The sequence below is a fragment of the Hipposideros armiger genome, unplaced genomic scaffold (assembly GCF_001890085.2).
Source record: "Hipposideros armiger isolate ML-2016 unplaced genomic scaffold, ASM189008v1 scaffold_331, whole genome shotgun sequence".
Taxonomy (NCBI): Eukaryota; Metazoa; Chordata; class Mammalia; order Chiroptera; family Hipposideridae; genus Hipposideros; species Hipposideros armiger.
This window is the reverse complement of record NW_017731681.1, coordinates 833779-861443: the sequence shown is the minus strand read 5'-3', so window position 1 is coordinate 861443 and position 27665 is coordinate 833779. Positions and strand designations below refer to the sequence as shown.

At 40.3% G+C, this 27665-nt stretch overlaps 1 protein-coding gene across 1 annotated transcript in view; it reads right to left on the bottom strand.

The window, feature by feature from the left end:
* Positions 1-27665, bottom strand: part of ILRUN (inflammation and lipid regulator with UBA-like and NBR1-like domains) — a 95453-nt gene that overhangs the window by 44878 nt on the left and 22910 nt on the right. Inside the window, exons 2-3 of the mRNA XM_019660918.1 lie at positions 8264-8418; positions 2578-2775 (exon numbers count right to left, since the gene is read on the bottom strand). Coding sequence (XP_019516463.1) covers positions 2578-2775; positions 8264-8418 — 353 coding nt within the window. The remainder of the gene's footprint in view (positions 1-2577; positions 2776-8263; positions 8419-27665) is intronic.

Below are 27665 nucleotides of genomic sequence, written 5' to 3'. Positions count from 1 at the left end.
GAAGGCTTTCAATTTAACAAACCAGTTTCATTTTTATCTTTTCTCCTTTTTTGGAGGGGTATTCATATATGCTTTTATCAAGGAAAGGGTTCCATTGATTAAGAAAAAAGCCTGAAATCATGGAATCAGATAAATTATAAAATCCCTTAAAGGTTTTAGATTTCACAAAGTCCTAGAAACTCACAGACTACATGACCAAGAAAGGCTTTAAATACTTTACTGCCTCCAAAGCTAGTATATTTACACTCTACCTACTTCTAGAATTTGAGAGGGATGTTATAAGTACAAATTTAATGTCCTGTTTAATGATAATATTTTAACTTAACACTAAAAATACACAAAAAACAAGACTTGAGCTCTCAAACACTAGACAACACTAAGAAGCAGTTATCTTTGCATCAAAGGGATTTTTTAAAAAGTCACTTATGTTTTCTTCCGCTTCCCTTAAAAATGCTGACATTCATTTTAAAAATCTACTGAGTAGCCACTCTCCACTTTGCACTGGGCTCAGCTTTTTGAAGCGTTACAAAGATAAATGAGACATGTATTACACCTTAAGTTTTAAAGGTGACATGAGACGTTCATCAGATTAACTGTATAGTAAGAGGTAAAGTGCCAGAGAGGCAAAGAGATAATGCAATGGCAGCTCAGCACTGGGAGAAACTACTTTCAACCATGTGGGTAAGAAGATGCTTAGAAGAGGTGGCCTGTAAACAGAGTCCAGAAGGGAAGAGACAAATAATCTCTCTGCATTCTGATACCTGATTACATGTTCATTTGTTATTCAACGAATAGTTTACAGTCAGATAGGAGAAAAAGATGAGTAAACAAACACCTAAGTACAATGTGTTAAGTATAATAACAAGCATGTGCATAATTTAATGAAAAAGGGAAGGATGGATTTCCCTGGAGTAGGTGGGAGGAGCTAGCACAGGGAAAGGAGGGAAGAGGAAAAGGTGACCTCAGGGTCCTGAGGATGAGCAGGATGTACTGGAAAGAAGGGGAAAGATATTTCAGGTAATGGGAACAAGACGAGTAAGGGCACGGAGACTTGAAAGCAAGTGGCGTCTTAAGGGATGGCTGCAGGGGAGCACAGAGATGACTGAAGAGGGTGAAAACGAGGCCAGGCTGGTTCATGAGGAGCTTGAAGCCCCACGCCAAGGAGTTTATTTTCATTATAGTATGCACAAGGGTTTTGGGCAAAGAATGGAGTCACTATGAGACACATTTTCTAACATGGAAAATTTTCAAGGCTGTAAAAATATCTAAAGTTTCCACTGTCTGCAAAAACATATGAGAACATTAATTTCAGGGCCCCTTCAAGTAACTCCAAAGGTCCCACTGGCCACGAGCCCAGTTAAGAGCTCCCTGAGGGCAAGAACTATTTACTACGTATTTTTCTTTGGATTTCCAGGACATGGGATACAGTGAAACCAACAGGGATTGATCTGTGATTAAAGACAGAACAGAAGATGATGACTTCTGGCCTGATCATCTCACTAGGGTGCTAATGAGAAGAATGGGAGTTTTGCCTGGGCGATGTTAAAATTCAGGATCTAGGTGTTCTGTCCATACACAGTCAAAACACAGGTTTGGTGCTCTGGAGAGCTTGTAGTCACAGATATGAATCTGACCATTGCCATGTATGCTGTACTGGTAACAGCTGAAGCCATGTGGGTGGGTGAGGTCACAGAGCAAGAACGGAGCCCAGCTCAGAATCTAGTCATCCCAAGGCAGAGGTGAGAGTAGGCAGAGACAGGGAAAGCACCTTAGGGGAGGAGGAGAAATGAGAGCGGTATATGAGTTTAGGAAGGTATACACTTCAAAACACACTTGTAGAATGGTGCCCAGTGAGAGAGGGTCAGTTAGTATGAAGACTGCTGGATTTGGAAGCTGGACAGTCACTGATAGACATTTCCCTGGAGTGGGTAAAAAGCAGATTGGGCTGAAGAATAAATGGAAAACAGGAAGAGAACATGGTGAGTCTAGATCACTTTGTTCAGAAAGTTTGGCATTAGAGAAGGTGTGAGAGGCACTAGTAGCTTGACAAGTGATCTGATTGAGAGACGTGTGCACATTGTGCATTATCTTTTTTTTTTCTTTCTTTAATTTTATTGGGGAACAGCCATGGTCATTGGTTACACATCGCTTTCATGCTACAATGGCATAGTTGAGTCTTTTAAGGATAGCGCAGCTCACAGTGGCCCATGCGGAGATCGAACCAGCAACCTTGGTGTTATCAGCACCACACTCTAACCAACTGAACTCTGTGAACGAAGAGCCTGCAGTATTTTTACAGCACCTACTAGACTGTATAATAAAAACAGCAACATTACTAACGCATTGTTTGGAATGCAAGATATATCTCATACATATCACTAAACTGTAACTAAAATCCTAGTGTAAAAGGGAAAGCAGTAGGCTGAACCAACGAGACCGTCATTAAATCAGGTCACCTGCCTGCATGGAGTGGCTGGAAGAAGCCATGCCCTGTTGTGTGATCTGACAGGTTGAGCCTTGGGTGCCCTGAGATGTCACCTCATTCCCTCGCCCTGGGCTGCAGGAGGACACACTCACCTCCGTAGTAGAGTCCCGTCGCTGTGCACATCCGCCACTGTCCCTGGTACATGCCTGCTCTGCTGGGGCTGCACATCTGGACGCTGACATCTGCAATCTCTTGGGGCTCTAGCGATCTCACCATCACCATGTTCACATGTCCAAATTGGTCTCCCCCGACATATTTAAGACAAACCCCTGGAGGCCAGGCCTCTGCCCCTGAGTTCAAGCAAAAGAAAAAAGTGTTAGGCAATCAGAGGTCCCAAGCTGGGTGAAGTTCATTACAAAACCATAGAAGAGGCCTCTTTTGTGTCTCTCACCTGTAACCCTAGCCACATATCCCTCAGCTATGTAACATCACACATGACTGATCAGAGAGGATTATCGGGGTACACAGCCTCTGACCAAGTCTGTCCCTAAGACAAGGCACATACGGCAAAAGCAAGGCAGCTCCTCCAGACACAGTGTTTCAAGGGACCCCAGGGAAGGCACACAGCACACTCAACCTGCACAACCTCAGGGTGATGTCGGTGAAGAGCCATGAAAACCGGCACAGGCCACATCTTTGGAGGACTGCTCTCTCTACTAAAAGGTAACGCACCCATTTCACTCTCTCTTTTTAAGCTAACATTCAAAGTGAAAATATGTCTGACTGTCCTCGATTTTTCCATCCAGGCAGGAGGATGAAATACATAAGGAGTAATTTCTATGATACTGTTTTCATTTTAAAACTGCTTTTTCCCTGATATATGACTTCAAGTGCAAGTTTCATTTTCAGGTTCAAACAGTAGTGGGAAAATATGAACAGTGTGCCGAACTCCCCTGATCTCAGAGGTGATGACACCAGCCAGAAGTGCTTGTAAAAAGGACAGGATCATCAATACAGAGAAATGGCTTTGGCAGGAATGTTCTTCTTCCTTTGGAAGAGGCAATGGATCTTATTTGGTAGCTGCTGCTGTGGACCTATTTTCATGTAAACTAATGCAAAATGAAAAATCTATATACTGACTTGCTCTGACGGGTCATAGGTAGCCACACAGTAATTAGACGTGATCTTCCCTATGAAGTCTCTCTAACACACTTTTTACTATAGACAGAAACCTCTACGTATCTTCTTGGGGGACATATACATTCATTATAAAAATAAATAACTGGGCATGACAGGACTCTCAGGACACGGTATGCTTGAAAGTGACCTCCTAACAGTACTCTAGGATGCCTCAGGGTCTTGTTCTGGAAGTGCCAGGCTGGTTATGATAAACATGATGGCTTACTCTTGAAAAGAAAACCAGAGAGAAAAACAACCAGAGCACTACTGCTGAGATCTCAGCCCCATAATGAACAGCACCCTCTGTGGCTCTTGGAACTTAAGGGGCAGCAAAGGAAGCAGCGGCCACTGTGTTTTGCCATACCTTCTTAAAAAAAACAAACCAAAAAACCCTGCCAGCAAAGTGTCCTCCTAAGTTAACACTACAGAGAGCAACCACTGCTGGTGGAAAAATTGTGGATGACACATTGGCAATACATGCAAATTGCTTCTCATTTCTGAGGCATATGGCCTAGGAAAAGCATATCTGTCTTATGTCAAGAGTACTAGCGGCTGACATGAAGCATCTTGGAAAATGTCAGTATCTTTAAAGAAAAATTAAACTACTGTTGTAGGGCTGAATTCACAATTTAGTCTATAAAACATATACACACACATCTGTAATAAGACAATGTCTGTTTATATGAAAACCCAAGAATGTGGCTGGTTTTGAACCTCTAAATAAGGAAAACTAAGACTGTCTGGGTGTGTGAAATGCTTGGCTGTCCTGAGCAAATCACCGCAAGCAGCTGGGATGGTCGGTCACCCAACCATGCACAGCAGGAGTGCTGCTATATTCTGAGGAGAATGAGTTAGCTGGTAACACGTTAATGATTAATATTCAATGATGCAGTCCTGATCTTTTTAGTACACTAGATACCCAGTTAATGGGGTACTTAGAGAGCCTCTTGAAAAAACACACTGGAAAAGCTATCCACCATCAACTCTACAGTATTAATTTGCTATGAAATAAAGAACCATCATCTGCCTTCTGAGAGTTTCAATAATTCACTATGACATAAGTTCTTACAGCCCCAAATGTTAGGTCACGTTACTCTGAAAAAGTCAAAGATACTGATTCTTTATAAAGAAGGAAGAGAAATACTGGTGAGCTGTTTGGACCACTCGGCTAAGGACACCTGAAACCAAGATCTGACAGGCTTCAAATTAAGTCTCAGGTACAAACTGGCTTAATGGGAGATAAATGTATCTAGAAGAAAAGAAAGATTAATCTGTGTTTTATGACATTCCAAGTTAAATGTCACAAGCATGTATATGATTAAGGTTGTACTTTTCTAGTTATGGAATGTAATTTTATTTTAAAAAAAAAAGTAAAAATAATAAAAAACCCTGTCATATGGCAATTCTGAGATGACAGAGAGAATGGCAAAAGTGAAATAAAATTCCATTAGTTTTGGAAAGTCCACCTCTAATACAGGTATGTGATTATAAAAATAGTTTGGAGACAGTAAGGAACATCCAAAGAGCAATGCAGGAGAAAAACTTCAGCGAAAAGGTTTTTGACCCTGTAAGTTTGGAGACTGCATTTCAAATTAAGCTACATAAAACAGGGACTTTCATTGATTTTTGTCGCCATTTTCCACCTGTACTTGATAAAGTGACTAGAACATAATACAATCTGTTGAATGAATGAAGAAGTATCTTCTCTATAATCATACTAAAGGGAAAGGTACAAAATTAACTATTTTAAGGAGCCAAAAGAAAAATGGAGGAATAGTTGTTCTTTCTCAAGTTCTTCTTCCAACTCTTGTTTTATATCCATTTCTATGTAGTTAAAAAAAGCCCCTCTCTCATATGATGATCACAACTACTTCACCAAAGTCAGAGAAACACTGACTTTGAATGACGAGTTATCATTCCATGCTCAGTTATACATTCGCTATATGTGGACAACAGAGCATGGCTGCAGCAACTTGAGAAGCTGTTAAGTGTTAGTGAAAAGATTTTCTACTTTCATCTTTAGAGGGAGAGTTTCAAATTTTCACTTTGAACTCCAGTGTACGGTTTCTTGCTCAAGTTTCCCAAGCTTCTAACACTTAAATAGTGACAAAAGTTTGGATCCTGGGATTCTGCAGCTGTGTCACTAAATGTCTCACTTTTGTTTTCCTGTGGTCTAAATCTAGGGATTTAAACAGTATTGGGACTTTAATTTCAAACATTGTGTGCCATTTATCTTCTTTGGGGAAGCTGTTGCGACAGCTATGTGCAGTTCCTATCAGTCTAATCTGCTGTATATTTGAATGCCTGGCATGCCTAAAAAATGACAACACAGAGGTACCAGGACAATTAGCTATGAAACTCTCCCCGTGAGCACTTCTCTCTTAGGGAAGGTTATAAATAAGAGTTAAGAGAGCCAGGGGAGAAATGGCAGAGGCTGCCCCACTTCTGAGCTACTACGCTATTTCCAGAAAGAACTCAGGCCAGATCAGGATGTCGCCAAGGATCAGGATGTGCATGCTCTCCCTCTCTCCTCAGTGACACACCTGCTACTTGGTTATAGCAGGCAGGTTTCTCCTTAATCATTTAGATTTTATAGATACCAAATTATCTTATGACTGACTGAACAAATTCCAGGAAAAAAACCAAAAAACTATTTGCTCAAAGAATCTCGAAAGGTAAAATCTTTAGCAACTGTTGCCCAACTTTTCAAGAGGTGTTTAGGAACAAGAATGCCCTTTTACAGGAAGAAAGGCTGCAGACCCAGAGGCTGATTTAAACTGGAGTCACTATGCAAAACCAGGAGGAGAGAGTGACCAGGCCCACCAACACATATTTTCTCCAAGTCCAAGTGAAAGACAGGCTCCTGGAGGTTCTGATTTTACGTTCTAGCCATTTTCTATCCAGCCTTCCAGCCCCCCATTAACCCAAGTAACTGTCTAGTGAGTGAGTAGATATATCAAGAGGTTTTCTGAAACATAAAATGGTTATTCTATAAAAAGACAGTATTTAAAATATTTCAACATTACTCTAACAACCTTCAATATTTAAAAACACTACAAAGGACTCATGCAAAGCCAGACCATTTTCAGTGTTTTTACTATAAGTAAACAAGGTCTTAGATTAACTTTTTTTAAAAAATAAAACTTTTGAATATCTTATACTTTCTAAACAAACCACTCCTTTAAAAAAATTCATGTATAAATTTTGAAAGCATTTTTTTATCAGTAACAGCACGTTTTAGTAATACAGAGGAGAAACATGATGAGTAGAAGCTGAACTAAAGAGACTGCTTTCTTATTTTTTAAAGCAAGCAACATTAAGAAAGATAAGAAAGAAATTAGGCAAAGTAAACATAATCCAACTTTAAACAAGTAAGAATTTCAAGAAAAACAAATATGGCTGCTTTCCCATATTACCACCTGCCTCTCAAACTACCAATCACCACACTGTTATAACTAAAAGGGGAAAGAAGCTAATGAAAACTTGACAAAGACACAGATGTATCCACTCGTCTACAACACTAGGTCAATCCAGATTACGTGAGTTCTTGCTCAGTGACACACCGAACCTTTATCCAAGGGCGAGTTTCTTTGAAATAAGCCAAAAAAAACTAAGAATACCAATTTGATACATTAGTTATTATATAAAAGTCTGGCTTAGCCAGTCTTTCCCCATCATAAAAGAAGTATGTAGAACTGAAAAGTAAACAGTCAATAACAGGTCACTTTTATAGGTTTATTTGAGCCCCCAGGGTTTTATATCACCTCACATCAGATTACCTTGCTAGATAGGGTTCCCCCACAGCCACAAATTTTTAGCTAAATATCCTTTTTCCATCTCTCAGGATTTCTCTGTAAGTCCTCATTAATAACAAGGATGTTAAAACATCCTCACCCAGTCAGCATAAATTGTTATTGGATGAGCCAAGGAATAATAAACCCACTCAAATTTAAAGTCATTAGAAAATAATTTAACAATTAAAAGGTAATAATTAACAGTTACCAGACACATATTCAGATACTATTTTCAAAGAACTATGGTTAACTTATTTTAAAATTTTCTTAAAGTCAGCAGTATATCAAAACAATGCTTTAAAAAAAAAACAATTTCTCAATCTTTCCATCTATCACATTCTGAGCAAATCCCCACACTGTTTAGTCTATTTTTCAAAGTGATATTAATGTCTTAGAGAGATACCGCAATGAAATTGCAGATAGAATAATCCTGTAGTTATAAAGAAATGAGCTTTCTACAGAGCAGATGCTCACAGCTCTTTCTAACTACCCTGTTCTGTTCACGGCTGTACCACCTCTAGCCTGCTGGAAATAACCATAAGATTAATTAGAGCAGAATTAAAATGATAGAGCAGAACTGCACTGGTGGAGACAATACCACCACCACCACACACAGACGGAGTTCCTGTACCAAAGGAATACCGGATCATGTTCAGATGCCATCGAGGCCTAAATTCTTCCTCCTGGTGTCGGGCAGGGATATTTCATCGATGTCTGGTCATCATACCAGTACAAGAAATGCTACACCATGTATAAGAAAAATCTCAGAGTTACACAACCACATAACTTAAACGTAAACATTTATTTCTTTTAACTACTAAGAAAAAGAAAACTGGACAAGGGAAACTGCCCATTATATATTTACCAGAATTCTGGATCCGCCATGTTTTTATAAACTGAGTATCAGGAGGTATCGACTCCCCTTCTCCTATGGTGACATCTTCAACAAAGGACATTGAGGGCACACTGATGTTTGGGCTCTCAAAGTCATAATAGGCGCCAATTGCTGCTTGTAGGTTCCTACAAATAAAGAGAAAAGGTGAAAGACTTCAGTCCTGTCCATCATCCTGTCCAAGCATATCATCTTCACTGTCAAACAAAAGGAAAAAGCCAGTTTCTTAGGGTTTGTTATAGAATCTAAGGCTCCTGCTATGTAAATCTTCAGAGCCACTGATCTGGCTTAGGAGCAACAGGAAAAACACCAGGACCCACAAACTTGTGCACCACTTTCTTCCCAAGGTACCCACACAGGAAGTAATGACATTATCGCCATCAGCTGCAATATGAGGACATTTCCCTCTTACCCACAAGGATATGAAGTTTGGGTAAGGAAGACAATTAAAAGCTCCTCTGCAACTATGACTGAAATTCAAAGAAGTTCCATTTTTAAAAATTCTAATTATTTAAATTTTTTATAGCAATACATGCACATGGTTCAATAAGTTTCATACAGTGAAAAATACCCATCTTTTCTCCTTTCCTACACACAAACACCCCCCACACACCCACACAATTACTCATATGACCTTCTTAAATATCCTTCCAGAACTTCCTTATGCACATACAAGCAAATCATATTCTTATTTTGCCCTTTTTACACAGTTGGTACCATATTATACACTGCCCTTTGCTTTATCCCCTCAACACTACACCATGAAGATATTTCTATGTTAGCACATAATCAGCATCCTCATTGTTTTTTACAGCTGTATCCATTATATATACATCATGATTTATATAACCAATCCACTTGTGAGTTTGTTTCCAAGCTTTAATTCTTCCATAAACAAGCTTATGCACACATTGGAATGCATCCATAGGATAAATTCAAATAACACTGCCGGGTCACAGGGTATATACTTGCGGTTTTAATAGATGTATCTAGACTTCCTCAATAAAAGTTGTATACTTAATGAATGCTTCCACCAAGAATGTATGAGACAGTCTATTTCCCCACTTGCTCATTAACAGTGTTTCTCTAATGTTTCCGATTTTTGTCAATCTGATAGGTAAAAAATAAGATCTCAATGAGGTCTTAGAATGGTTTTCTCCTTTTACGAAACAGGGTATCTTTTACATGTTTATGGCCCATTTGTAGTTTCTTTTTTGCAAGCACCGTTTTGTAAATGTTGGTGTTCTTTTTAATTACTTATCAACCTCCTTATGTCAGAAGGAACTACCAAGCACACAAGCCAGAGCCCCTAATTGAACAGAATCACATGATTGACAGCTTGTTTCATCAGTGCCAGAAACCAAAGGCCACTGAGGGGTTTAAATAAGCTGTGTTAGTTAGAGATCAAAGAAATTGTTGGTAATTACATTAACTGCTTCTCGTATGGTCTTACTCAAACTAGTGACATCATCCCAATCCCCACAACAGACAACATAAAGTGCATTTTTCTAAACATAACCCAACCATAAGCCAATGGACCCAGCGGGTTGTTTTTAATTAGGCACAAACATAGCATGAAATGAGCTCTGACAGTACACAACTGTTCAACAGACATGCTGTTAACAGCAAATACCTTTTCTGCTGGGGGCATGCCTGCTCCTCCAGGTGTGTGCAGCTGCCAGAAAGCCTGGCTATATTTAGAGCAGCTACCTCAGGTCAAGCCTCACGCAATGGTGGCCTGTTATATTAGTCAGTAATGACTGGAATTACACCACCAGCAGCTGCCTGCCTGCCCCATGTGTGCTAGATAAAATTTACATGGAGTAGAGCTGGGCTAGAGGCCAAGCTGTGTCCATTTGCTTGACCATTCAATAGGAAGGCTTGGCCTTCAGTCTTAACAGCAACTTCCTTTTCTGGCTGACTGTGATCTACAGTGAAGAATACGTGACTGGTCAGACTTGGGGAAGCCCAGCCCCTCCCTCCCACAAACAGGCTTAGGAGTACATCTAAAATCAGCCTTATACTTAGGGATCAGGGATAAAACGAGGGACAGAAAAATACGCCTACTTTGCATTTTGTTCTGAAAACTTCTTATAAAAGCAACGTGTCCAACTTTTTATGAAGATCATTTTTCTGCTGCAGGTCCCCAGCAAGTAGCCTGCTGAATTGTTTTCTGTTCACTTGGCTGTAAAATGTGCTTGGGAGGGAAGAAACTATTTGTGCACCCAGGACAATTGCCAATTCTCATCCCTGGCCTGTGTCATATTTCACCACTTGGCTCTGCCTGGTATCAGACAGGACTTTGAGACCACTGCAGTAGAAACAAGTGGAAAGGTCCAGCTACCCTACTTAGGCAGATCCATTCCCTTCCTCAAGTTTTTCACACATCCCATCTCATCCCACAGCCAAGCCAACAAAACTGTGTATTTGTACCAATAATTATACAGGTAATTCAGCCAAAGAAAGCCCAAAGTGAAACTGAAAGTAGTGAACTGGACTCCTGGCCGGAAGCAGAAGAGGAGGATGACAAAGCAAATTCATTCCCCAAATACAAGACCTAGAGTAGACGTTAGCCCAGTGGTGCTCTAACCCATCAGGCAGGTACACAGCTCAAAGTGGGGGCACACAGCTCCTCTGTGCTCAGACCATTTAGATCACTGCCTTACTGGGTCAGGAAACAGCAGGAATAGATCAAACAGCTCCAACTTAGTGTGAGAATAAGTAGACATGATAGCTCGCATTCCGGTTCAAAACAACATACTCAGCTATTATTAGCCAGCAAGAAATTCTACATGAAACAGAGCTGGCTGAGGAGAAGGGAAAAAAACACTGGCTCACTATTCAGCCCAGCTTAAAAGTTTAAACTTTCAGGTTCCTTCAGTGTTTTCACTCAAAAAAGTTTTTAATCTGATTTCAGATGGTTAAAAGCAGCCTGAAGAACAAAGGGAGGCAGTACAACAGCTGGGGAAAGGCACAGGCTAAGATGGATGGTGGTGATGGCTGCACAATGTTGTGAATATACTTAATGCCACAGAACTATCCACTTCAAATTGGTTAAAATGGTAAAAATTTAAATAGCTTTGTTTAAAGGCAACTCCTACCTCTGGCTGCTAAGCATTTATCTATGTCAGTTCACTCATCTGCAAACTGTTTTTTACATTATAAGGTTGGCTTATATTTTATATTACAAGGTTGGCATTATAGTGTTGGCTGTGAAGACTGCATTAGGTAATGTGTGTAAATGCCCTAGGTTGTCAGTCATTCATTCAACAAGCATTTGATTAATAAGCATTTATCCATGTGCTGGGCATTCAACCTGGGACTAGGGATAAAACAGGCAGCAAGACAGGGAAGGCCCTGTCTCTACAAAGCTGACAGCTTAGCCGACTACAGTAAACCAGGGACACCCAAACAAAGACGACTCTGCCTGCCTCTCACACCAAGGCTATCAGTCCAAGGCAACTTTTCCTACTTGGTGAAAAATTGGGCTTAGTGCACACTAGTTTCAACTGCACTGATTATCAGCTTAACCTAATTTGGAGTAGAAGAATTGGGTGGTGCTAATAGGCAATTGTGTAACTTAGAAGCAATACTGTTCAACCTTCATTTTATAGATAACTTGCCCTTGCCTATTAGTAGAATTTATCATTTTTAACTTATTATTATTATTAGAACCAGTTATTAGAATTTAGAGCCATACCTATTCAAAAGCAAAATACTTTTAACTTATCCAGAATTTTCCAGTTATCTAATAACACTCTGAATATCAGATTTTCTTAAGAACATATTAATTACCATCATTAATTCCATAAACAAATTAGTTGTAACCTTGTTAAGCTGAATTCTTGCAGGTGGTCAAATACCTAACCTTGCATACATTCACAAACACAAAACATTTATTTTTGTACTATGTATACATACACAAGACAGATTACCAGTCTTATAAAGAAAAATCATCCATATACTGAATACAGTCAGGAACATCACCCAAAGACATGGGGGGAAGAAAATAGTTAAAAAGATCAGGAAATCAGAATTAAAGAGGGAATGCCAGAAGTCTGAGAATTAGCTCAGATTCTCAGGGAAACAAAATTAGATACCTTCTCTTTCCATGCTCTGAACAAATAAGAAATTCAAAAGGATCCAAACTATTTATGAGAAAAAAGAAAACTACCCATCTTATTTGGACACAAATTAAGATGGGAAATCAGAATGATGAACAGATCCAGCGAAGCACGAACAATAGCATCTTTGGGCTTCAGGCAATTCACATCCCCAAACCATGAGAAGTTCCCTCCCCTCACCTGTGGAGTGCCAGTGATAATGCTACTGAGGCCACAAGCCCACCAGGAAGTCAGGAAGGCCTTGCTATCTCTCAATGACTGAAAGCCTGACTAGGAAAAGGATCAGCAAAACAGATGGTGGTTCTTACTAGGGCTTTCCAACATCAACTCAACTGGAATCTAACGTGGAAGACCAAAAATAAGGGCTATACAATATGTCCTTATGACTATCTTAAATTTTAAGACCTGGGGAAAACTGAGAATTTCATTAAAACAGAAAGATGGGGAACAGGAATTGGGCTAAAGAAAGCTCTCAATATTTCCAAACCTAAAATTAACTCATGAATTATACTATTTAATATTGGGTTGTTGGAAAAGTCATGATGTACTTTTGTCTATGTTTTTCAAAGGTCATTTATTTATATAAAGAACAAAGATCAGGGCCAGCCGAGTAGTGCGTTGGTTAAGAACTGGCTTCGGACATCAGAGGGCCCCGATTTGGATCCCACATATGAGGACCAGTGACACTGCCTTCTACAGCTAAGATGCTGAACGGCAGCTCGACTTGGAGATGGGCTGCTGAGAGTCACTGGGGATGGCATGGGCTGCAACCCCTGCTGCAGTGGGTTGCCATGGGCTGCCATGTGTGGCCAGCAGCTGCAGAGAGCGGCCATCCAGAGGCCGGCGACTGATTTGCCTCGCCCGGGAAGAGCGCAATGATGGTGCCAACTTGGGGCAGTGAGGCAATGTCCTCCACAACTAGACTGAAGAACAAAGGGACAGCAGCTTGTCTGTTTCCCGTCCCTGGTTCCGCAGCGCTGTTCCCATCCCCCAATTCCCCAATGAAAATCTTTAAAAAAAAAAAAAGAAAAAGAACAAAGATCAATCAATGATATATTGCCCGTTTTGTTCGATAACCTTTTGCCATCTTTCAGTGAGCTTCATAATTCCTCGTTCATAGAAGGACCTGTCTTTATTTGCGAAAAACTGAACAAGGTACTGATTTACAGCCTCATCTGAATTGAACGTTATACCACACAAGGCGTTTTGAAGACAGCGAAACAAGTGGAAGTCTGATGGCGCAAGGTCAGGCAAGTATGGTGGGTGTGGCAACACATCCCATCCAAGCTCCAATAATTTTTGACGGGTGATCAAACTTGTGTGTGGTCTCGCGATGTCGCGATGGAACACAACTCCTTTACAATTAACAAGCTCTGGACGTTTCTGGATGATGGATTCGTTCAAACTGTCCAATTGCCAATAGTACACATTCGAATTCATTGTTTGGTTCCTTGGTAGGAGCTCGAAAAACACGACACCTTTAAAATCCCACCACACTGAGAGCATAACCTTCCTCTGATGAATGTCTGCTTTCGATGTCGTTTGAGGCGAATCATCACATTGGGACCAAGACCGTTTGCGCACCACATTGTTGTAAACAATCCACTTCTCATTATGTTATCAGTCACTTCAAAAAAGGATCATTTTCCTCACGTTTAATGAGCATATGGCAGATGTTTATATGCGCCATCAAATGAATTTCTTTTGAGTTAAGGCAGAACCCAAATATCAAGCTTCCTTACGTATCCCAGCTTCTTCAGGTGGTCGTGAACACTTGAATGATGGATGTTCAATGTTCCTGCAATCTCTCGTGTCATGTAACATGTGTTTAACTCAATCAATGCCTTTTTTTTGTCATCATCAACCTCGGTGGGCCTCCCTGACCAAGGAGCGTCGTTGAGATAAAAATCATCAGCATGAAATTTTGTGAACTATCGTTGGTACTGACGTTCTTGTAGAGCATTGTCACCGTAAACTTTATGCAACTTTTCACAAGCTTGATGCACGTTCTTCCCTTTATGGAAGTAAAACAGTAAAATATGGCAAAAATGCACAATTTGGTCTTCCATCTTCAACTTGTTGTAAAATCTCCAAAACTCAACCAAATCGCTCAATTTTTTTTTAGAATGAAGCTAGAACTGTCAGCTGTCAAATGGCATAGCAATAACATAGATGCAAATGACTCTAGTACTTCCAAAAATGAACTAGTGCCATCTGTCGCAAATGTGCATCATAACTTTTCCAACAACCCAATATATGACAACAGTAAGAAAAATGAAAGAACTTGTGGAAAATTTCATTAAGAGGAGCAACAAAGTTCACACCAGCACTTACCCACTTCTTAGAGACCTAGCGAGTCCAAGATTATTTGTTCTCTCTTCCCTTCCTGGCTATTTATTAATACACTAATTTTATTACTTTTTAGAACTGGTCCTTCTCACTATCATCAGCAGTTATACTTTGTCCAAATAGAAAGTAAAAAACAAGCATTCCACCATGAAAAAGGCATGGTGACCACGGCACTGTTTTAAAGAGATGTAACAACCAAATGCAATATAGGGCCTTGATTAAATTCTGATTCTTAAAAAAAAAAAAAGTTATGAAAGATATAATTGGGGACAACTGAGGAAATTTAAATATGGACTGGATATTTTTTATTAGTAAAGAATTTTTTGCGTTATATATCTGAAGTTGATGTAGAATAATATTGAATGTCAACTATAAATACCTATATACAAAGGGTACAAAAAAATGTATACACATTTTAAGAAAGGAAAAAACTATTAAAATTGTAATACAATGAATGACGCTAGCATTCATTTGATTAATGCCATCTTTTGAGCTAATGTCATACTGCATTGTTATGTAATTCAACTTTGAAAATACATAGCTAACATCTCTTAAAATGTGTATACGTTGTTTTGGCACCCCCAAGCTATATATGGTCATGGGATGTAAAATACAGCAAAGGGAATACAGTCAGTGGTATTATAACAGCTTTATACGATGTCAAAGGGGTAGTAGATTGGGGGGGAGGGTTATCACTTTGTGAAGGGTGTAAATGTCTAATCATTATGTTGTTTTGTACACCTGAAACTAATAAAAAATTAAATTAAATTAAAAAATAGAATTTTTATAACTTATCTTAGTATTTTAGTATGTGGTTATGTAAGAGGGTCCTTATTTTTAGGAGCTGAAAGCATGCTGAAATATTTAATTGTGAAGGGTCATTATGTTTGCAATCTTCAAATGACTCAAAAATTTTATATACAGAAAAAAAATTAAGCCAAAAATGTTAACCAGTGCTGAATCTAGGTGGTAAAAATAAAGGTATACACTCTACGATTCTTTAAAATTCTCTATAGGTTTGAAAAGTTTATAATAAAAAGGTAAGTGGAAAAGAAGACGACAGAAGAAAGAGAAGGCATCCTTCTATCTGCCCCTGGAGAACAGCAAAAAAATTCAGTGCAAAGAATTACTACAACCATCTTGCTAACATCAAGGGATCTACTGGGAACCTCAGGAGGCTGATATACTGAGGATGACAGATCAGAAAAAGGGAAATAATTATTGTGTCCTTGACGATATAGTTGAACCACGAAATTAGGCAACACCAGAGCCACATTACATTGGGTTATTTTTGTAATCTGAGATAATAAAATTAGTTTATTGTTTTTTTTTAAAGCAGGTTCTGCGGATACAATTTGACACTTTGGCTAGTATGTCAGGATCAAACTATTTTTCCTTTTAAAAAAAAGGGTGAAATACACACAATATACAATTACTTTGAAATATATATATATATATATATATATATATATATATATATATATAATATATATATATATAATTCAGTGGCAGTTACTGCATTCACAATGTTGTGCAAAACCACCCCTCTAGTTTCAAAACTTTTTAATCACCTCATATCTATTAAGAACACCTCAAACCCTTTAAGTATTCATTTCTCATTCCTCACCCTCCCCACCCCCTGGCAACTACTAGTCTTCTTTCTGTCTCTATGAATTTGCCTATTCTGCAAAAATCTATATAAAAGGAATCATACAATATGGGACCTCCTGTGTCTGGCTTCTTTCACTTAGCATAATGTTTTCAAGACTTATCCCAAATGGTAGCATGTATCAGTATTTCATTCCTTTTTGTGGCTGAATAATATTCCAGAGTATGTACATACCATGTTTTGTTTATCCATTCATCTATTAATGGGCATGTGGGTGTTTCTACCTTTTGACAATTATGAGTAATGCTGTAAATATTCATATGCATGTGTCTGTGTGGGCATGTGTTCATTTCTTTGGATATACCAAGGGTGTCAAAAAATGTATACACATTATAAGAGATGTATGCTCAAGTAGTAGTTCGCCGTAATCAGAAGTGTATGGACGCTGATGGTAACCACTTTGAGCATCTCTTGTAATTGCAGAAGTCAAACGTGACTTGTATCCATCTTTTGTTATTGGTATATATTGAGCATTACAATAGTTTTTTCCTTTCTTAAAATGTGTATACATTTTTTGGCACCCTCTGTATATACCTATGAGTAGAACTGCTAGGTCATATGGTAATTCTGTGTTTAACTTTTTGAAGAACCACCGAACTATTTTTCACAGGAGCTGAACCATTTTATGTTTCCACCAACAATGTATAAGTGTTCCTATTTCTCCGCACCTTCACCAAAACTCATTTTCTTTTTTATTTTCATTATAGCCTCCTAGTGCGTGTGAAGTGATATCTAACTGTGGTTTTGATTTGCATTTCCTTAATAACCAATAATCTTAAACATCTTTGCACACACTTGTTGGCCATTTGTATATCCTCTTTAGAGAAATGTCTATTCAAATTCTTTGTTTATTTTTTGACTGTGCTGTTTGTCCTCCTTTATATATTCCAGATAACTAGACCCTTATCAGATATATGATTTACAAATATTTTCTCCCATTATGAAGACTGTCTTTTCACTTCCTTGATAACGTCCTTTGAGGTACTTTTTAATTTTGTTGATTATCTAGTTTTTCTTTTGTTGCTCGTGCTTTTGATGTCAAATCTAAGAATCAATTACCAAATCCAAGGTCATGAAGATTTACCTCTATGTTTTTTCTAACACTTTCATGTTTTAGCTTTTGTATTTACGTCACTGACCTCTTTTTGGTTAATTTTTGTATAAGGAGAAAGGTAGGGGGGTCTTCATTCTTTTGCCTATGGTTTTCCAGTTGTCCCAGCACCATGTGTTGAAAAAGGATCAAACATTCTTTTTTTTAAAGATTTTTATTGGGGAATTGGGGGGATGGGAACAGTGCTGGGGAATTGGGGGAAGGGGAACAGACGAGTTGCTGTTGTTTTGTTCTTCAGTCTAGTTGTGGAGGACGTTGCCTCACTGGCCCAAGTTGGCACCATCACTGCGCTCTTCCGGGCGAGGCAGATCAGTCGCCGGCCTCCAGATGGCTGCTCACTGCGGCTGCTGGCCACTCATGCTGGCTGCTGGCTACACACGGTAGCCATGGCAACCCACTGCCACAGGGGCTGCAGCCCACGCCATCGCCGGCGACTCATGGCAGCCCAGCTCCAGTTTGAGCTGTTGTTCAGCACCCTAGCTGTGGAGGGCAGTGTCACCGGCCCTCATACATGGGATCTGAACTGGGGCCCTGTGGCATCCCAAGCCAGCTCCCAACCATCGCTCCACTTGGCCGGCCCCTCAAACATTCTTGAGAGAAAAAGAAGTTAAGACAAACTCTTGAGTATGGGTGGGATCCTGCCCTTTTTATGACCCTAGCCCTTGGTGACACTTACATGGCAAGTGCAACAAATGGCAGAGCTTAGGCTGGGGGGATCGAGTAGGAGAACAAGCCGAGCCATGCGTGTCACCCCACCATAACTCAAGCACGGCATGCTTATGCTCTGGTCATCTTAAATGATGCTGCATTTCCTTCTTCCCCCAAACAGTTTCTCAGGCTGAAGGAGCCAACAACATTCATCTGAGAATCAGCCAAGATAAATTAAAAGCACAAAAAAGTCTTTCCTGGGCCGACCGAGTGGCACATTGGTTAGGAGTTGGCTTGAGACACCAGCTCTGAGCAGCAGTGCCTCAGCTCAGATCCCACATGAGGGCCAGTAACGCTGCGCCCTCTACAGCTAAGATGGTGAACAACAGCTCCACTTGGAGCTGGGCTGCTGTGAGTCGCCTGCAACGCTGCAGGCTGCAGCAGATGTGAGCTTTCCCCAGCTGCTGTGACCCTCCCCCGGACATCCAATGGCCAGCGAGCGACTGCCTCAGCTGGGAAGAGCGCAATGATCACAATACCAACATTGGCCAGGAAAGCGACATCCTCCACAACTAGACTGAAGAACAAAAGGACAGCCACTTGTCGGTTCCCCTCCCCCAATTCCCCAATAAAATCTTTAAAAAAAAAGTCTTTCCCTATCTGCCAATCAGTAAGTATACATAGCATTTAGTTCTTTTACATTTCTTTCTTTAAGTTTTCACTCATTTATCACTGTAGGTATTGGAAATGTAAAGATAAGAAAAAGTCTTTGATACCAAGGAATACAAAGTCTTAAGAAAGATTTGGGAACAAATAGTCACAACTTAATGTGGTAAATGTCAAACAAGAAACATAACCAAGGACTATGAAAGTATAAAAGTTGCAATAATACCAAACTCAAACTTAGGAAGTCAGGGAAAGCTTCATCGAGAAATTAACATCAAAACTGTACCTCGATGGACTGGTTAACCACCAGAGAAAGGGGGTGAATGGGCATTTCACGTAGAGGGAGAGAACACGCAAAGGCACACAGATGTATGAAAATTACAGACCCCTTCTCTCTGGGCATTGCCCTCCTTGTTCCCAGGAAAGCAGATATAAAGTAAGACGGAACTTTCATGGTAATACATGACTCTGATCCAAACCCCATTGATTAGTCTAGGAATGAACTCCTGATCCAGTTAAGTCAATCTGAACCCTTCCCTGAGAATGTTAGGACTGGAGCTGAAAAAGATGTCAATCTCTCCCTGAGGAGCTGGGGCTTTTAGTGCCGTATTTTGTCCACTGGATTGAACAGCAAAGAAAAGCAGTCTTCAAAGAGAAAAACACCACAAACAATAATAGCCAGAAAAGGAGAGGCCTGACAGCATTCAACTCCTTGGTTCTGGTTGTCTCCGAAGGCAAAATGAATTTGTAACTTAGGTTCTAAGATATCCCAGTCTCCTCATTATTAACTCTCACTGTACTCAGGCTAGATCACGACAGGCTTCTGGTCACCACCTCCACTAAAGTCCTGTTACAAGACTGAAGGATTACAATTAACAAACCCATAATGGGTATCACAATCGGAGTGAGGTAAGGAGAAATGAGGCCTCCCATCTCCGGGCAGGAGGCTGGCAGTGCTTATGTGCAGCACAGCGGTTGGTTCCACTCTGTATGCTCGCTCTCCAAAGCTGGATGGAGCTTTAGGAGCTATGGGCAATAAGAGGAAACTGCCCACAGAAGACTGCTAACTTCAGTAATGGTTCTGCAAGACCATCCAATCTGCAGAACACAACCCAATCCAATCCAGCCTCCACAGAGGAGCCAGGACACTTACGTCAGGAATATAACTTGATTAAGCAAGGCCCTTTCTGCCTAAAGCCAGAGATCTGAAACCTCTAACCATCAGATAGATTACTTGGCGGAATTTCAGCAACTAAATTCTCTGAGCCACTAAGAAACTATGAGACCTTGATGAATACAATTAAGCAGCCCCTTTAAAACTTCTCACAGTGGTCCCCAAAACTGCAAAACATTTCTCACAGTGTTCCCCCAAACTGCCATCCCCTCCATTACAAAGTATATCTGACAAAAAAGCAGCTGGGGAGGAGGGAATTCAAGGGGGTGATATTCCACAGATTTGAGAAAGCTCTAAATCCAGAATTTTCCATCCATGCCCTGAGGTAAAGACCTTTAAACTGGAAAGATAGGCAGAGCTAAGGAACAAAACGTGGTCCTAGCCATTCTCTTTAGCAATCTTAGAGACTAAAAAGTCTAATTATAGTATTACTGGAGTTGCTGATTTACCAAAGGGAATGCCCCATTATTAAATGGATGAGCAGTAACCTAAGGTTTTAAAGAGTTCCGTCACCAGGAGCCTATAATTACTACACCCCAGTCAAACCCTAGATCCAAAAAGTGGCATCATATTGGAAGGGGAAAGCTAAAGCAGGATGGCCTTCATAAAGGGACAACCTCCCATGCTGCTCGACATCGCTCTGCTCCCTCAAGTATGGTCTTGAGGATTATCAGACATGGGGTATCTTTCTGGGCAAAGCCAGGCCAGAGCCTTCAGTCCTCTGCTGGTGAAAGCAGTTGAAGGGTGCCCATGAGACTTGCTGATTGTATCTTACTCCTACTGCCCTGTACAAAAGATAGTACATGCTCTGTATTCTGCTTATACCCCCTGGGGCTGAGAACAGAGCCTGGCACACAGAGGTGCTTAATAAATATTTGTTGAATGGAATAAACTAGTGATCAAAATATATCTGGTTTTTCTCTCACAATTGTATACTGAGACTATATGATGGAGGTCAGGGGAATGACAACAAAAAATTTATCATTTTAGCCCACAGACCGTAGGATCCTGCAAATGTAATATACGGACCCATTGAGACCAAACTAGGGAAAGCACAGCTATCACCCAGAGGCCTTTACCTGGTGTACCTGCAACAGCTGAGTCATAGGGTGACAGCTGGACCTGAGTAGGGGTCATCTCCCATTGGGGAAGAGAGTGAGAGCATCTGTAGTTGTTACTGTTTAGGCAATGCTCCACTTCCACGTAGGATTACTCAGTACAGAGTAAGTGGTCCCAGAGTTGATGTGGAGGTACGGGCACCCAGAAATTTGAAACTGAGAAAGTTTTCTCATAGTATTGGGGCTATAAACTACACATTTAGGAACTTCTGAAAGTCATGGTTCTCTCAGCAGAGACAGATGGCCACTGCAGACACCTAGACACAACATACATAGAAAGAAACCAGAAGGTATTTTGAGTCCTCGGCTCCAGTTGTTCCTGAAGCCCAAACATATTCCTGTCCTTGGGTTCTATGTAACACAGCAAACCTTAAAATACTCCCTCCATCCTCCCACCACCACCTTTAGCATAAGCTAGGTTGAAATGAGTTTGTTAACTGCAACATAATAGGCCCAAGTTAATTCAAAATTGTAGTGTGTTCCAGGGATAAAGACTATATATGGCTGTTATAAGAGGCAAAGAGGAGCTAGAAAGGCAAATTAAAATTTAACTCAAATCAAGCAATCCCATTTTTGGGTATACAGCTGACTCCTGAACACAGGGGGTTGGTGTTGCCAACCCCTGAGTTGTTGAAAAGAAGCTTATAACTTAAGTTGGTCCTCCCCATACAGATTCCCAACCAGGGAGCTAACATACTGTTTTCAATCCCTGGGCAGTTGAATCCCCAGATGTGAAACCTGGGGATACAGATGGCCAGCTGTATATTTATTGAAAAAAAATCAACATACAAGTGGACCCATGCAGTTCAAACCCACATTGTTCAAGGGTCAGCTGCATCTACAAAAGAACTGAAAGCAGAGTCTCAGAGATATTTGCATATCCACACTCATAGCAGAATTAGTCACAACAGCCCACAGGTGGAAGCAATCCAAGTGTCCATCAACAGATGAAGGGATAAACAAAATGTAGTATATACACACAATAGAATATTATTAGCCTTAAAAAGGAAAGTCTGGGTTGCCAGACAGGAGGGGGGTTGGGAATGGGTGAAGAGGGGAAGGGATTAAGAAGTGCAAATTGGTTATTACAAAGCAGTCATGGGGATGTAGGTTATAGTAGAAGGAATATAGTCAATAATGTTGTAATAACTAGGTATGGTGCAGATGGGTACTAGATTTAATGGGGTGATAGATGGGAGGGAGGTTGGGGGACAGGGTGGAAAAGGTGAAGCGATAAAGAAACAAACTGGTAATTACAAAATAGTCGCAGGGATGTAAAGCACAAGGAATACAGTCAATAATATGGTATATATAAATATATATAATTATGTATAGTGCCAGGTGGGTACTAGACTCATCAAGGGGACCACCTGTTAAATTTTACAAATGTCTAACCACTATGCTGTACACCTGAAATATAACATTGAAGGTCAGCTGTAACTGAAAAATTAAAAAGGTGTGGGGGGGGAGTTGAAGGGGAATAAGAGGTCCAAATTTCCAGGTATAAAACAAGTCAGTCATGGGGCTGTAATGTACAGCACAGGAAATATAGTCAATAATATTGTGACAGCGTGGTACAGTGTCAGATGGTTGCTGGACTTATGGTCATCACTTCTTTAGGTATATAAATGTTGAATAACTATGGTGTACACCTGAAACTAATATGATATTGTATGTTAGCTATATTTTAATAAATATCTTTTTAAAATGGAAAACCTGTCACACACTAAAACATGGCTGAACCTTAAGGGCATTATGCTAAATAAAATAATCCATCACAAAAAGACCAATACTGTATGATTCCACTTATAAGAGGTATCTAGTGTAATCAAATTCATAAAAACAGAAAGTAGAATGATAATTGACAGGGGCTGAGGAAAAGGGGAAATGGGAGTTGTTTAATGGGTACAGTTTTGCAAGATAAAAAAGTTCTGGAGATGGGCTAACCAATAATGTGAATATGCTTAACACTGTACACTTAAAAATGGTTAAGATGGTATATTTTACATTATGTGTACTTTAAAATTCTTCAAGTATTTAATTAGGATGGGACCAATATGCTTCACTTAAGAAATTTGGACTTACTCCTAAAGCAAAGGAAAGCAACTAAAAGTTTAAAACAAACAAACAAAAAATAACAAAATAAAAACCACAACTTCACGGGCAGGCCGAGTGGCGCAATGGTTGGGAGCTGGCTTGAGATGCCAGAGAGCCCCGGTTCGGATCCCACATGTGAGGGCCAGTGACACTGCCCTCCGCGGCTGGGATGCTGGGCGGCAGCTCGACCTGGGGCTGGGCTGCTGTGGGTTGCCGACGGCATAGGCTGCGGCCCCTGTGGCGGTGGGTTGCCATGGGCTACCGCGTGTGGCCAGCGTGGGCGGCCGGCCGTCCAGAGGCCGGCGACTGGTGTGCCTCGCCAGGGAGGAGCACGGTGGTGGTGCCAGCTTGGGCCATTGGGGCGGAGTCCTCCACAACTAGACTGAAGAACAAAACGACAGCGGCTTGTCTGTTCCCCTTCCCCCGGTTCCCCAGTGCTGTTCCCATCCCCCAATTCCCCAATTAAAAAAAAAATCTTTAAACAAACAAACAAAAAAAAAAACCCCACAACTTCACTTAAGTATAATTTACATAGCATAAAATTCACCCATTTCAATTGTACAATTCAATGATTTTGGTAAAAAATTGTAAAACCATCACCATGTTTTAGAACACTGTCATCATCCCAAAAACGTCCCAGTCCCCATAACATGTACATATGTCATGTAACATGGCAAAGGGGAATTTGTCAGCTGACCTGAAAAGAGGGCAATTATCCTGGATTATCCAGGTAACCGCAATGGAACTGCTTCCTTACCAGTAGAAGAGAGAACCAGAGGGACAGCAGTGTGAGAAGGGCTTGCACAAAATGCTGGCTTCGAGGACGGAGAAATGAGGCCATAGTCCAGGAGTCCGTGTGGCCCTGGACGCTGGGAAAGGCATTAAATGGATTCTCCAGCAAGAAGACAGAGCGGCAGCGCCTTGATTTTAGCCCAGGAAAAAACATTTTGGATTTCTGAACGCCCTCACTGGGCGTTGGTAATTTTTAAACCAGTTATTTTGTGGTAATTTATTACAATAACAAAAAACGAATACAATGGCTATTCATTATATTATTCTTTCTACTTTATTGCATATTTGAAAATGGACATCATAAAAGGAAATAACTATGAATATGAAGGCAGACTAAAGAAAGATTACAGTTTGAAAAGGTGCTGTTTTCTGCTGACTCACTTCCTTCATCATAATTCTGCATTCAAGAGCTCAATTATCCATTAACGATGCATATTTGGAAATAACTCCCATTTTTCTTGCCACCCCACCCCTACCCCGTTCCAAAATTTAACTGTCATGGATAGCTCCTGATAAGGTAAACAATCACTAGGTTCAGCGCTAACGGAAATTTTCAAAGATACTAGAAACACTGGCCTAGAGGAGACACGAAAATGTATGATAACCCCAAAAGTCCCAGAATAACAGAAAACGTGATTCAGACAAAGCTATCTTCATAAGCAAAAAGTTGTGGCTTACTGTTGTTCATGAAACTTTCTTTGCGACTTAAAGTAGCAGTTATGAAATGATCTGGTAAACCTACAATTAAATACAGTTTTCCAAAGTGTATTTACCTAACAGGGAACTTACCATAAGCCAGCAGTGGTCAAATGCATCTTATCTGACAGCCTAGTCAGAGAGTTATTTTCCTAAAAAATACTAGAAACTTTTGGGTTTGATCTTCAGAAAAGAAAAAGGCGCCAAAAATCTAAGTTGTAAAGCAACACTCCATTCGTAAATCTAGCTGTTGTTTCTACATAGAGAAAAAAAGCATGGGCTTTGAAAAGAAATACCACACACCTTTTACATACACCTTTGGTTAAAATGGTCCACACCTGTGTTACATCTTACTTTGCGATGTCCTGATGGTGGGGTACAGGGGCCAGCTTCAAAGCCTCTTCAGTTTCATCTCCCCTAGAGAACAATGCTGACCATACCATCTTTGAAGATAATACAAAAGTACACCTCAGCATACTTCACCTCCAAAAACGTATACTACAGTACACGTCCATGAGAATCTAAGGCCCTGTGTTATCAATCTTATTCTCTATTCTAAGAACAAAAAGGTAAACAAGCCTTGGCCAAGTTCTATTTAATATGCCGAACACGGCCAAAGTAGTGTACCATCACTACCAAATAATGCCACAAGGCATTCAGGACAACTCTACTCATTCTGCAGCCAATCCCTCTCCAAATCCTCTGGGGCTATATTTGGCCGCTCTCTGGTACATGTGAGATAGGTACCTTTAAAAAGCTACATACTTACAGCTAGGGGACTAAATTAAATTAGATTTAACTTGGAGAAAAAATAGGATAAAGGCAAATTTTATGACAGTTCACAAACTTGACAAGACCAGGCCCCTTTTTCTTTTACAAACTAATAAAATGACAGTGTAAATACGTCAGAGATTGCTGCCATTTTTAGTAGTAACTAATCACTGAGAACAAAAATAGGAAGACAACATTTAAAGATTTCCTCTTAAAGTCCTATGATATTCTCAAACAATCTTTACATACTGTTAATGTTTTCATGTTCTGGGCAACCAGCTATGCAGATGACAAGCAGTCAGGTTTAGACACCTCATCCAACTATGGCATTTCTTATATATTACAGAAGAAAAGGATTTTTAAAAATAGCTACTTTGCATAACACTGCATAATTACTACCAGTTACATTACTACAAAAAAAAAATCACAGAACACGGAAAAAAACTATCCAATTTGGTTTACAAAGAAAAATTTCTAAAAACTGAGGAAAAAACTTCTCTGTAGCTTTTTCAGATTCTTCCTGGAAAACGGTGGTCTCTAAAGAGAGAAAAACAGCAAACATCCCAAATAATGGAAACACAGAGGAGTTTCTATATTTCAAGCTTCACAAAGGTCAAGGTCTCTCTCTTCAGAGGGTAAGGCAAAGATACTTAAGTCCACACTATGAAGATATACTAAAAAATAACCAAAAATTTCCTTCACTCACCATAAAATCCTTCATGACTATAATTTGATTAAGTTCCATTTTAAAATCAGCCATATCTTGGGCTGGCGGAGTGGTGCGTTGGTTAAGAACTGGCTTGGGACGCCAGAGGGCCCTGGTTCGGATCCCACAAATGAGGGCCAGTGACATTGCCCTCGACAGCTAAGATGGTGAACAACAGCTCAACCTGGAGCTGGGCTGCCGTGAGTTGCCGGCAATGGCGTAGGCTGCAGCCCCTGTGGCAGTGGGCTACCGTGTGTAGCCAGCAGCCAGCGTGAGCGGCCNTGAGCGGCCGTCCAGAAGCCGGCGACTGATCTGCCTCGCCCGGGAAGAGCACAATGATGGTGCCAACTTGGGCCAGTGAAGCAACGTCCTCCATAACTAGACTGAAGAACAAAAGGACAGCAACTTGTCTGTTCCCCTTCCCCCAATTCCCCAGTGCTGTTCCCATCCCCCAACTTCCCAATAAAAATCTTTAAAAAAATAAAATAACATAACATCAGCCATATCTTTACAAGAAACTGCCAACTAATAAAGAAGGAACAACAGGATTAAAAATTTACCTTTTTGTGACCACGTATTCAATAAATCACTCAGGAAAGGATGGTTGGTTAATGGATACTAAAATATATCAGGAAAAATACTGCTGGGGGAAAAAGGATATTCTCATAGTCTCTCACAGATTACTCATTAATTACAAAGGAGAAAAAGAGGTGAACATTATTTTAACCAAATACTCAAATTTCGCATGGGAAAAATTAACAGCATATGCCTCCTGATGTGTGACACAATGGAACACACAGAATCATCTACGCATTATTTCTAACCTCCCTCCCCCCAATAAAAAATGTTTAACCTAAATCTAATTGTGAGGAAACAATCACACTAATCAACAATATAGGACACTAAAAAACAACTGGCCTGGACTCAAAAATATCAATGTCATAAAATATTCAATTGACAAAGGTGAGGGAACTGTTCTCAATTCAAGACAACTTAAGAGACATGACAACCAAAAAAACATGCAATGCTTGAGAAGATGCTGGATTTGGGGAGGAAAAAGTTATAAAGGGCATTCTGGGAACAAATAGAAAATCCAGACACATGCTGTATATTGGACAACACTATTGTTTACATGCTAAATTCCTTTGGGGGGGTGACAATGATACTACATTTATGTAGGATGATACCTTTTGCTTAAGAGCGCCAAGGGGTGAAATGTCCTGATATCTGCAACTTATGGCAAATGATTCAGGGGAAAATGTACAAAACCCACAGAGACAACGCTCACACACTGCTGGTGGGAATGTAAAATGGTAGTTACTCTGGAAAAGAGTTTGGCAGTTTCTTTAAAAATTAAGCATAACTGGGCCGGCCGAGTGGCGCGATGGTTAAGAACTGGCTTGGGACGCCAGAGGGCCCCGGTTCGGATCCCACATATGAGGGCCAGTGACGCT